The sequence below is a fragment of the Eleutherodactylus coqui genome, chromosome 9, assembly GCF_035609145.1.
Source record: "Eleutherodactylus coqui strain aEleCoq1 chromosome 9, aEleCoq1.hap1, whole genome shotgun sequence".
NCBI lineage: Eukaryota > Metazoa > Chordata > Amphibia > Anura > Eleutherodactylidae > Eleutherodactylus > Eleutherodactylus coqui.
In genome coordinates this window covers 76,056,550-76,068,810 of record NC_089845.1, presented here as the reverse complement: position 1 = coordinate 76,068,810, position 12,261 = coordinate 76,056,550, and the positions used below count along the sequence as shown (strand labels likewise).

The following is a 12,261-nucleotide window of genomic DNA, read 5'->3' as shown; positions in this document are numbered from 1 at the left end:
ATGTGGATCGTAGAGTTCCACCGTGTGGGCACGTCGCACAGCAGTCGGTGCACTGGCAGATGAAACCGATGTTGCAGGGTGCGCAGGGTGGCAGCGTCCGTGTGGGACTTGCGGAAATGTGCGCAGAGCCGGCGCACCTTTCCGAGCAGGTCTGACAAGCGTGGGTAGCTTTTCAGAAAGCGCTGAACCACAAAATTAAAGACGTGGGCCAGGCATGGCACGTGCGTGAGGCTGCCGAGCTGCAGAGCCGCCACCAGGTTACGGCCGTTGTCACACACGACCATGCCCGGTTGGAGGCTCAGCGGCGCAAGCCAGCGGTCGGTCTGCTCTGTCAGACCCTGCAGCAGTTCGTGGGCCGTGTGCCTCTAGTCTCCTAAGCTGAGTAGTTTCAGCACGGCCTGCTGACGCTTGCCCACCGCTGTGCTGCCGTGCCGCGCGACACCGACTGCTGGCGACGTGCTGCTGCTGACACATCTTGATTGCGAGACAGAGGTTGCGTAGGAGGAGGAGGAGGAGGGTGGTTTAGTGGAGGAGGCATACACCGCCGCAGATACCACCACCGAGCTGGGGCCCGCAATTCTGGGGGTGGGTAGGACGTGAGCGGTCCCAGGCTCTGACTCTGTCCCAGCCTCCACTAAATTCACCCAATGTGCCGTCAGGGAGATATAGTGGCCCTGCCCGCCTGTGCTTGTCCACGTGTTCGTTGTTAGGTGGACCTTGGCAGTAACCGCGTTGGTGAGGGTGCGTACAATGTTGCGGGAGACGTGGTCGTGCAGGGCTGGGACGACACATCGGGAAAAGTAGTGGCGACTGGGAACTGAGTAGCGTGGGGCCGCCGCCGCCATCATACCTTTGAAAGCCTCCGTTTCCACAACCCTATACGGCAGCATCTCCAGGCTGATAAATTTGGCTATGTGCACGTTTAACGCTTGAGCGTGCGGGTGCGTGGCGGCGTACTTGCGCTTGCGCTCCAACACTTGCGCTAGCGACGGCTGGACGGTGCGCTGAGAGACCTTGGTGGATGGAACCGAGGACAGCGGAGGTGAGGGTGTGGGTGCAGGCCAGGAGATGGTAGTGCCTGTGTCCTGAGAGGGGGGTTGGATCTCAGTGGCAGGTTGGGGCACAGGGGGAGAGGCAGCGGTGCAAACCGAAGGCGGTGAACGGCCTTCGTCCCACCTTGTGGGGTGCTTGGCCATCATATGTCTGCGCATGCTGGTGGTGGTGAGGCTGGTGGTGGTGGCTCCCTGGCTGATCTTGGCGCGACAAACCTTGCACACCACTGTTCATCGGTCGTCTGCACTCTCAGTGAAAAACTGCCAGACCTTTGAGCACCTCGGCCTCTGCAGGGTGGCATGGCGCGAGGGGGCGCTTTGGTAAACAGTTGGTGGATTATTCGGTCTGGCCCTGCCTCTACCCCTGGCCACCGCACTGCCTCTTCCAACCTGCCCTGCTGCTGCACTTGCCTCCCCCTCTGAAGACCTGTCCTCAGTAGGCGTAGCAAACCAGGTGGGGTCAGTCACCTCATCGTCCTGCTGCTCTTCCTCCGAATCTTCTGTGCGCTCCTCCCTCGGACTTACTCCAATTACTACTACCTGAGTGATAGACAACTGTGTCTCATCGTCATCGTCCTCCTCACCCACTGAAAGCTCTTGAGACAGTTGCTGGAAGTCCCCAGCCTCATCCCCCGGACCCCGGGAACTTTCCAAAGGTTGGGCATCGGTCACGACAAACTCCTCCAGTGGGAGAGGATTCGCAACCATTGCTGCCCATTCTGGGCAGGGGCCCGAAAACAGTTCCTGGGAGTCTGCCTGCTCCTCAGAATGTGTCATTGTAATGGAGTGAGGAGGCTGGGAGGAAGGAGGAGCAGCAGCCAGAGGATTCAGAGTTGCAGCAGTGGACGGCGCAGAACTCTGGGTGGTCGATAGATTGCTGGATGCACTTTCTGCCATCCACGACAGGACCTGCTCACACTGCTCATTTTCTAATAAAGGTCTACCGCGTGGACCCATTAATTGTGAGATGAATGTGGGGATGCCAGAAACGTGCCTCTCTCCTAATCCCGCAGCAGTCGGCTGCGATACACCTGGATCAGGAGCTCGGCCTGTGCCCACACAGTGACTTGGGCCTCCGCGTCCTCGCCCACATCCACGTCCTCTAGGCCTACCCCTACCCCTCAGCATGGTGTATTACCAGTAGTGCAGAAACAGAACACTGTAATTAAATGTGCCGCTTATTGGCCTGTGGTTGGAGGCTGACTTCGCTTACGGAACGCACAGCAGAGCCAGGAAAGAATTTTGCGCAAGTCTGCTGTAACACTTAGCTGGCTGCGTATTAATTTGGAGTACTACCCCCAGCAGAGACGCAGTACACTCAGGCAGCCCAAATAGAATGTTTTTTCCTAAATTTTTTTGGAAAAGCCCACTGCCTATATAGACAGTATATCTCTTTCACTGTCCCTTCCTCACCACAACTGGCCCTGGACTATGTAAAATTACTGCAGACTGTTTCCCTCTGGACAGGATGCCAGCGGTGATGTAACGGGCAACGCAGAGCCAGGAAAGAATTTTGCGCAAGCCTGCTGTAACACTTAGCTGGCTGTGTATTAATTAGGACTACTACCCCCAGCAGAGACGCAGTACACTCAGGACGGTCACAGGCAGCCCAAATAGAATGTTTTTTCCCAAATTTTTTTGGAAAAGCCCACTGCCTATATAGACAGTATACGTCTTTCACCTTTTTCACTGTCCCTGCCTCAGCACTACTGGCCCTATACTATGTAAAGTTACTGCAGACTGAGGATGCAATGCTCTGCACGACCGATATACAAAAAAAATAAAAAAATGTGCAACACTGCAAAAAGCAGCCTCAACAGTACTGCACACGGTCAGATGTGGCCCTAAGAAGGACCGTTGGGGTTCTTGAAGCCTAAAATAACTCCTAACACTCTCCCTATAGCAACTCCAGCAAGACAGCACTTTCCCTGAACTATGTCAGAATGCATCTGTGGCGAGCTGCGGGAGGGGCCGATTTATATACTCGGGTGACACCTGATCTCGCCAGCCACTCACTGCAGGGGGGTGGTATAGGGCTTGAACGTCGCAGGGGGAAGTTGTAATGCCTTCCCTGTCTTTCTATTGGCCAGTTTTTTTAATAACAAACAATGGTGTAAAGTAATTAAAGAAGCTATACTCACCAGCTGCAAATCCCCATCACTCCAGCACTGCCTCTCCTTGTCTCTGTTTACAAGCTACAGCCAATCACTGTACGCCACTGAGACCTGTGATTGGCTGCAGCCATCATGTGTGTATTTGGAGATATCAGCATATAAATAGATGTATGGGATCTGGAGAAACATTAGTCTAGAGATGGTCAGAGTCTTCCGATTTTGCCCCATTACCTGCTCTTAAAACAAATATATGACTTAATAAACCCCCTTTGGGGTACTTGCAAGAGAAAAAAATCCACAGGAAAAATAGTCATGCTGCTGATTTTCAACTTGACACCATGCTTTATTTATTGTGAAAATAGTGTGGATTTTCACAGTGGAATTCATTCTTTGCAAGGCAGCGCAATCGCAAATGAAAATCTGCATCAAAATCCGATTTTATGCAATCCTATAGTCTTGATTCACAGTTAATTGAAAGATAGCACATGATCGATTAGGAAAAAAAAACCGAGGTCTCTAAAACCTTGCTATCTGATTCCGGAACTATATGGTGTCTCATACAAAAATGAAGAGACCGTGCCGCACTCCTTACTAATACCACACGTTGTGCAGATTCAGCCGAATATTAGACTGTCCGCCTTCTGTCCGTCCAGTCCATGTCCATGCAGTGCCACATCCGTTCTAATCATACACTGCAATAAGCATTACTGCTATCATTTAGTCCAGCTACATTTAGTCAGATCTGTTTCTCAAGTGTTAAAATGACCTTCTGAGCCAAAATCCGATGCCGCTCACAGGCGTGGGCTATTTCAAAAGTCTTTTTTTTTAATCAGATTGAAAAGATCATTGATTTCTCAATCCCGCAGTGCCGCCTTTGTCTACAAAATACATATTTGTAGCGAGTGCGGAGAGCTGGAGGGAGCTGAAAAGAAACAATGTTTGCAATGTAAATGCAATCTTCTATATTATCTCCAACTATAAAGCACACATCAGCCAAATCCTAACGCACCACATTCTAGTTCACATTATAAGTCTGCTATTTAATTAGTAAGTGATAACAAGAACGCAGTCATACCATAGTGTCACCAAGTATAATGCCAGTGTAAACTGCTGGCAGCGCTCCAGAGGAGGGGGTACATTGCTGCTATCTCCATGATGCGAGAGGCTGCTTGTACGAGCATACAATAGATTGTGTTCTGATTCTGAACCATGAACCTGGAATCTATTTATCTCCGCTCAGGAATACTTCATGTTCCCAGACTTTGTATAGCTGTTTTATCCAAAAAGTTTCTAGCTCAATATTTTTCTCATTAGTTTTAAACTTTCAGTTGCGGAGAGTTGTTAATATTCCGTATACAGACTACAAAAGAATTGTCCTAAAGACGGGGAGCATGAAGTAGCAGCAGACTCAAACATCAGAAAGAACTATTATTTTACTATGAAACACTGCGGCGCTACAGAGAAAACTTTTTAAAAAGTTGGGTTGGGAGGTGTGACCACTGGGCAGTCCCCCATGGGCTTCTTCCTGCCCATCTCCGCTTCATTGATGAGTCTTTCCCTATACACAAATACAAAGCAACCCGTCAATCCAGCTGAAGTGGGTGGGGAGAAGCCAGAAGAGAGCTGTCCAGTAAACACTTCTTTTAAAACTGTTTTCTCAAAAATGCCATAGATTTTCAGAGTAAAACATCGTTTTTTGTAAAGAGGGATCCTGCCATTACTTCATGCTGCTAGTGGTCAGGGCAGCATGAATCAGTGGATAAATTCCCTTTAAAGGGGTAATACAATTTCAGCAAACAAAGGTTATTCAATGTACAATGAAAAGTTATAAAGTTTTCTAATATACTTTCTATGTTAATTCCTTATGATTTCAAGATCTCTACTTGTAGTCACTCAATAGGAAGTTCTATGCCGCATGTTAACCCTTTCCAATCCAATTTGTATCCTGGTTTTCTTAAGGGGCTTACTCTTTTTCTGCTGTTATACAATAGCGCTGTCTGATGGCTAAAGCCAGTACTGCATGAGGTGACACGTTAGATAGGCTCCGACAGCAGAGAGGCTGGCAATATACAGTAAGAGAACCCCGACGGACGTCTTCCAACATCGGAGCTGTGCAGCCTTAAATCATAATGTCTTTAGATGTCAGACAGTGGATTGGAAAGGGTTAAAAACTATTAGATTGGTACTATGTCTGCCCTTCCTACCTCCCTACCTCCTTAGGGCTTACTCAAATGGGCGTATGTGCCCCATGTATTTTTCACAAGCGTAATACATGGTGTTAAGAGCCCATTGATTTCTATTGGGCCGCTCACACCTATGCTTTTTTTCAAACGTGCATAAAAAGATGTAGCATGACCTATTTTGGTGCCAGTATAGGCTATGGGGATTTAACATACACAGCAAATTAACCCGTGCATGAGTATTTGATGTGTACTGCGTATTGTACGTGCGTGAAAAATACGTGCATAATACGTGGGCCACATATGCCTGTGTAAGGGCGACATTGGTGTCTGATCCATAACAACAATCTTTATTAATGTTTCCTAAGGCCTAGTGACTTTTCTTCCCTGATAAAACCTGCTACCCAATGCACATCCAGTTTATAGCGTTTTTTCGATGTCAGGACACATTCCTTGTCTAGTAATAAAGCCTGAATTAACATTTTAATTTTGATTCCTGAGTTCTTTAAGCAATAAAAAGCTTCAGCTAGAGCAAACCGCAGCCAAACGTGGCCAGATTGCATTTTTATATCATGTTTGCCCAGTGAGATGAAGATCAGGGAATAAAACATCTTTCACTGAGGGGAAATAAAAACACAGGCAAAAGTAAAGAGAAAAAGTAGTAGATATACAGAAATAGCATCTAAGGAATTGAAATCCCCTATAACTTTATATGTCGCCTGTGATTGAATGTAGAATTCCTGTGCAAATGGAAATATATACAGCACAGGACGGGTGAGGAGCCGGGGGAAGTACAGTAACAGATAACTCAAAATTTACAAAAAATATCATTGTGTTGTTACTGCCAATGTCAGTTTGCTGAACAATTCGGCATGCAGTTACATCTCAGGCAGATATGCAAATGATGAGAGTTGTGGTGGGATTAGATGAACGGTCTTACCTGAGGCCCTGAAAGTACCCTTGACCTATAAAAAGGCTCTCAGAGGCTATTTGTGTGTAGTGGAGATTTTTCCTCTTGTGTAAAACTTGTTGATCACTAGACTCCTCTACAATGTAGTTGAAGAGATTTTGAATCAAAGAGATTTCACCCAGTTAACAGAGTTTGAGAGGGGCTGATAACCTACAGGATACCGTATGGAACCTGTGTGCCTCCATGCGCACCTGTATCACATCTTGCATCAAAGATAGAGGCGGTACAACAGGGTACTAGAGCCTCCATGCCCACCTGTATCACATCTTGTATCCAAGCTAGAGGTGATACAACAGGGTACTAGAGCCTCCATGCCCACCTGTATCACATCTTGTATCCAAGCTAGAGGTGATACAACAGGGTACTAGAGCCTCCATGCCCACCCATATCATATCTTGTATTCAAGTTAGAGACTGTGTAACAGGGTACTAGAGCCTCTGTGCCCACCTTTATCTCATCTTGTATCCAAGCTAGAGACTGTGAAACAGAGTACTAGAGCCTCCATGCCCGCCCGTATCACATCTTGCATCCAAGCTAGAAGCTGTACAACAGGGTACTAGAGCCTCCGTGCCCACCCGTATCACATCTTGTATCCAAGCTAGAGACTGTGCAACAGGGTACTAGAGCCTCTATGCTCGCCCGTATCACATCTTGCATCCAAGATAGAGGAGGTACAACAGGGTACTAGAGCCTCTACTTGAGGCCTGCATACAGTCAGCCGATCCCACCATAGCCAATGGGTCTGGACAACCTTTCCCTAATGTAAGTGCGGGCCCTAAAATTTCTACTCGCCTACTGTCACCAAACCTTGATTACCAGACAAAAATGGCAACATAAAAACTGCCAGGTAGTAGCTTTACTGCAGAAATGGGGACAGCTTGTGTATTCTAGTGAAATGTGTAAACTATGTTATCTGTTCATTATTATTCTGATATTCTTGTTTTATGTGGAAAAATCATCAAATAAGAAAGATTTGAAGCATCTGATTGGACAAGTTCGCTGAATAAGATGCATTTATTACTTGATCCATGATGCTCTTTGCTGTCTTTTTTATTCACCTATTTTTTGGGTGTTAAAAATGATAGAATACAATATATAATATACAAATATAATCACAGATTTATCCCGCTATCTCCCTGGGGTGACAAACATTTACATTCATTTCTAAAGTTACTTGAGAAAGTCAGAGACTTCGGACCTACATATAGGGGGCAGTTCCATCCGAAAACAGTTTTCACCTACCCAGTGGATAGTATTTTATAAATATTTGATTGGTGGATCTCCAACCATTTGGACCCCTACTAATTGAGTAGGGAATGGAGTCCCACATTCTACCAACCTCCTTTGCATGACTGTGGTAAGGAAGAGTTCTGACGCTTGACAGGTTCCTGATGGCCAGAACGCACTACCCTGACATTTACCCAGAGGATAGGCAATGAATCCTATTGGCTATAATACTTCTTTATTTTTACGTTAGACAATAGATTTCTATCTGCTGACATTTTGTTTGTTTTTTCTTTTTTTTTTAATATTCAACAAAAACCAGCATGTGAAATTTCAGGTGACTACAGGATATGCTTATTGTTACAGCCAAGCTGGATGCAAAACACCTCGTCCAGATTGGACATAAAATATTTCTAACAAAAGCAGAAAATGTTGGAGCAGTAAATCTGACCATAACCTAGTAAAATGATGAGACCCTACCTAAAAGGAAAGCGCTCATCCTGATGAGGGCAACTCCATGTTAGGAACCTGAGGCGACCCTGACTCTTTGTAGTTGGAAAACAGGGATAACGTCTACTATATTAAATAACAGTATGTACAGTAGAGATGTTAAACAGGCATGTAACAAACCAGATGAAATACCAATGTAGAATTAAAAATTAGGAGATAAATGTTCCAACACCCCAAATACCCTCTACACCATACAGACCTATTAGACAGAAGAACGGGAGTGGAACCCCCAACATGATGAGAAACACCTTCAGACAAGAAGTATAACCGGCATCCTCCATGAGGAGGAGCCAGAATAAATGTGTACAGCTGATTTGTCAGCTGGGACACATCCATCCACACACACCAGCACAGAAGTGATCATATCTGCGTCCAACGCCGGAATGACTCTGAGCAAGTGCTGGTGTGTGGGCAGGGTTGACATCACTACATCCACCATGGCCAGCAAGCTGTAAAACATATCATTTATGCTATTATCCAAGTTTGGAAGTATTTCATTCTAAATCAGAACAGCGATGATGAAAGTGTATTTTTTCAAAATAGACAAACAATATAAATTAATTTATTCTTGTTACAACAAAAGCAATCGACCGAGTTCAAGAGTGATGGAAATTATTCCTGCCGTCGCATGATTTCAACCTGTCTGCTGCCTACTGTGTTCATTGTTCTAATCTGAATATTTGTATTCGCTCTCCTTTTCCAGGATCAATACAAGTTCTGCTACGAGGTCGCTCTGGAATATTTAAATTCCGGCTGATTGCATTGATGAGACGACCAAAACTTAAAAACTGTTCATCTCCATCTCTCCGATGAACAATGCAAATTGTTCCTTGATATTTGTGTATATACAATGAGGACTTCAGTGTTCTGCTTATTTTGCTGTCTTATAATTGGCTCTTTGAGGAGCTGGAGAAAAGTGATCTGGAAGCTGTCTGCACTGCCTTTTTCCCCACTGTCTTGCTGCTTTCCTGACACGGACGCATCTTGAAGTTTATGGATCATTTATCCACAGCTACCAAGTCGCCTGATAGAAGCAGCGGATTTTGGCATATGAATGAGCACAATTACATTCTTATGAAGGATCCATATTCTTTTGTTTGATTGACTATTCTGTTATCGTCTTAACTACAACAGTGTTGATTTGAATAATTATTTTGTTCTGTGGAACATGGAGATCAGCACTAGGACAACATACAGGTTTTGTTACATTTGTACCACAATGTGTTAAAAGGAGACATGACCTATGTATTTATCTGTTTTTAAATTGCATTTTAACAGGTCACCATTTGTTGGGTTATTATTACTTTATTTGTATCATTTGAAAAGAACTAAATAATTAATTTGCAAAAAAAAAGTAAAGGATAAATAAAAAATACATATATATATCCACAGCTTCCTGGTGTTTTTACATAATACAGTTGTACAGATTTCATTGCCATTGCTCGGTCAGAGGTGGAAGTTGTACGTAAGCAAGAAATAAGACAAATGTACTTGCAACACACATATGGCATCTGGGTACTGCTTTGTGGCCGTACCCTTAGGCACTACATGGTACTAATGTGTGAAGGCTTTATGATTTTTAGTAATACTATATAGTTACTCCGTTGTGGGTAGTCTCTGGGTATTGGATGATGTACCCAGAACTGTAAATATGAAGAATATCAAAAGTCACCAAGCAGCTCCATGAACATATACAGACCCCACTGGACTCAGGCCCCAAACAGTTACAGGAACAATCCCTTAAGTCTATATCAGTCTATATTCCCACACTTTCAACCACAGTACTCGCCACAACGCCAGTAACATTGCTTATTATGGCATCCACAAATAATCAGTACAGTGCCAGTCACGTTTGTTGTGCAGTATCAGCCAGTCCCCCTGCCCATACCACTGCCGACCCTAATGCATCCCCACAGTACAGAAGCCACAGTGTATTCTTACCTCCTTCACATTACATCAGCACTGTTATAGCTATAGTTATAGCCTTTTATAGCTATATGTAAGTTCATGAAAGTGACCAGAGACGGATGACTCCAGAAAAATAGAAGAGTGGCACATTGATGTTTTTGATGCCTAAATGCATTGACTGTGCCAATATAGTTTATGTAAACATCAATAGTAAAATGCATTCACGTGTATGATTGGAATTATCCTTGAATCAGGAAAAATGCCAAGTGTGAACATCTAAGCAACTTTAACAATGGCCTAATTGTGATGGCTAGATGACTAGGTTACAGCTCCTCCAAAGCAGAAGGTCCTGTGGGTGCTTCCATATGTAGTTTTTAGTACCGGGGTTGTACACAGAACTCATGGGGCACATGGCAAAACTCTGAATTTGGCCCCCATGCCTCCAGACCTCTTTCTCCCCTCAAATTTATTTTATATGTATGTATGTGTGTATACTGTATAATATATATTAGTTGTACTGTTGCTTGAAGTATGAGAAGTGGGAGCCTGCAAAACGGTACAGGAAGCAGGTGCATTCACCCTGGGGTCCTGATGCCTTATGGGCTTCATAGCAGATGCATGGTCTGCCGCCATTGGCAGCACACTTTTGATTAGTACCTTCTAATTGTGGTCCAAGGAATAACAGGGTGAACCAGCAATGGGGTCATGGGTCCAATGAGTCATTGATGTACATGGCAGTGAAGGCTAATCTGCCTAGTCCAAGGAGCTACTGTAGCACAAATTGTTGGTTATGATAGAAAGGTGTCAGAACACACAGAGGCACATTTATTTAGAGCTACATTTTATACTCTGGTCTAAGTAAAGTGTGCACTGGCATTCCTGTGGTAAATGTATTAAAAGATGCCCGAAGGAAACATACCCCAGCTATGAGCTGGCATGCTTCCATCTATAATGTATGCCACATTTTTAAAAATTGACAGAGCCTGGAGTAAAAGCCCAAAAAGACACAATTTTGGCATGTGTCAAAATTGTGACTTTTGTAGACCAGGTTGTAGCATACAGATACAATACATATGACCCACAGTGCATCTCAGCCAGAGACCAGTCAGAGTGACCATACTGACCTCAGTCCCCTACCAAAAACTCCTACAATGGGTGCGCATCAGAACTGGAGAGTGGAACTCAATGGCCTTTTATGATTAATCATGTTTTCTTTTACATTATGTTGGTTGTGTGTGTGTTTTTTGTTTTTTTTTTGCTTACTTCAAAAAAACAAAGTGTGGCCATAGAAAAGTAGCCCGACACCACACTCTTAGGAAAGCTGTTTAAAAGGAAATCTGTCGTTGTCGCCCATAACAACCAATCACAGCACAGCTTTTATTTTACCTCAGTAGTGGAAGAAATGAGAGCTGCACTGTGATTGGTTGCTATGGACAACAAAGAGCGATTTTCTTTTTAGACAGCTTGCATAAGAGTGTGGTGCCGGCTACTTTTCTGTGTCGCTCCCTTCTTTGTAGATGGCATCAGGATGCACTTTGGGAAGAAGTAAAGGTGCCAGAGCCAGTGTGATGATCTGGACAATATTCTACTGGGAAACTTTGGCTCCTGGGATTCATGTTGATGTTACCTTGACACAAAGAACTACATAAATTTAGCAGAAACCTTCATGGCTACAGTGTTCTCTAATGACAGTGGCTTCTCTCCGCAGGATAATGTACCCAGCCACACTGAAATAATTATGCAGGAATGGTTTGAGGAACATGACAAACAATTCATGATGTTGACTTGGCCTTGAAATTTTGCAGATTTTAATCAGATCAAACATCTGTGGGATGTGCTGTAAAAAAAAGTCTAATGGAGGACCTAGTTTGTCACTTAGAGGACTTTAAAAATCTGCTGCTAACATCTTTGGGCCAGATACCACAGGACACCTTAAGAGGTCTTGTGAAGATCATCCCCTAACAGGTTAGGAATATTTTAGCAGCATAAGAAGGATTTACACAATATTCTGCAGTTGGCTTTAATGTTATGACTGATCGGCATGTAATGCTACTCTTTACGTAGGCATTACTCTACTGTTTAGTTAGTTATTAAGTATAAGCATAACTTCAATTCATTCCACCGTTAGCAAGAAGTGTGTGGGGACCAGAGACTGAAAAGAATGAGGACAAAATGGGTTATCGCGCCTTGGCCTCCAATATTTAGGAGACTCTAGTACTTAAACAGTCTCAGATTTAAATTTGATTGGTAAAACAGCTTTTTGTAGGGACTCCACCAGTAAGATCCACAAATCAGTTTGCCTC

General features: G+C 44.4%; 1 protein-coding gene across 8 annotated transcripts in view; it reads left to right on the top strand.

Annotated features, from left to right (window-relative positions):
* PTPRM (protein tyrosine phosphatase receptor type M) overlaps window positions 1-9,433 on the top strand; it is a 665,244-nt gene extending 655,811 nt beyond the window's left edge. For all 8 annotated transcript variants that reach the window (XM_066579573.1, XM_066579570.1, XM_066579568.1 and 5 more), the window contains one exon: window positions 8,754-9,433. In XM_066579573.1, coding sequence (XP_066435670.1) covers window positions 8,754-8,807 — 54 coding nt within the window. In that variant the 3' untranslated portion in view covers window positions 8,808-9,433. The remainder of the gene's footprint in view (window positions 1-8,753) is intronic.
* The last annotated feature ends 2,828 nt before the right edge of the window (window positions 9,434-12,261 follow it).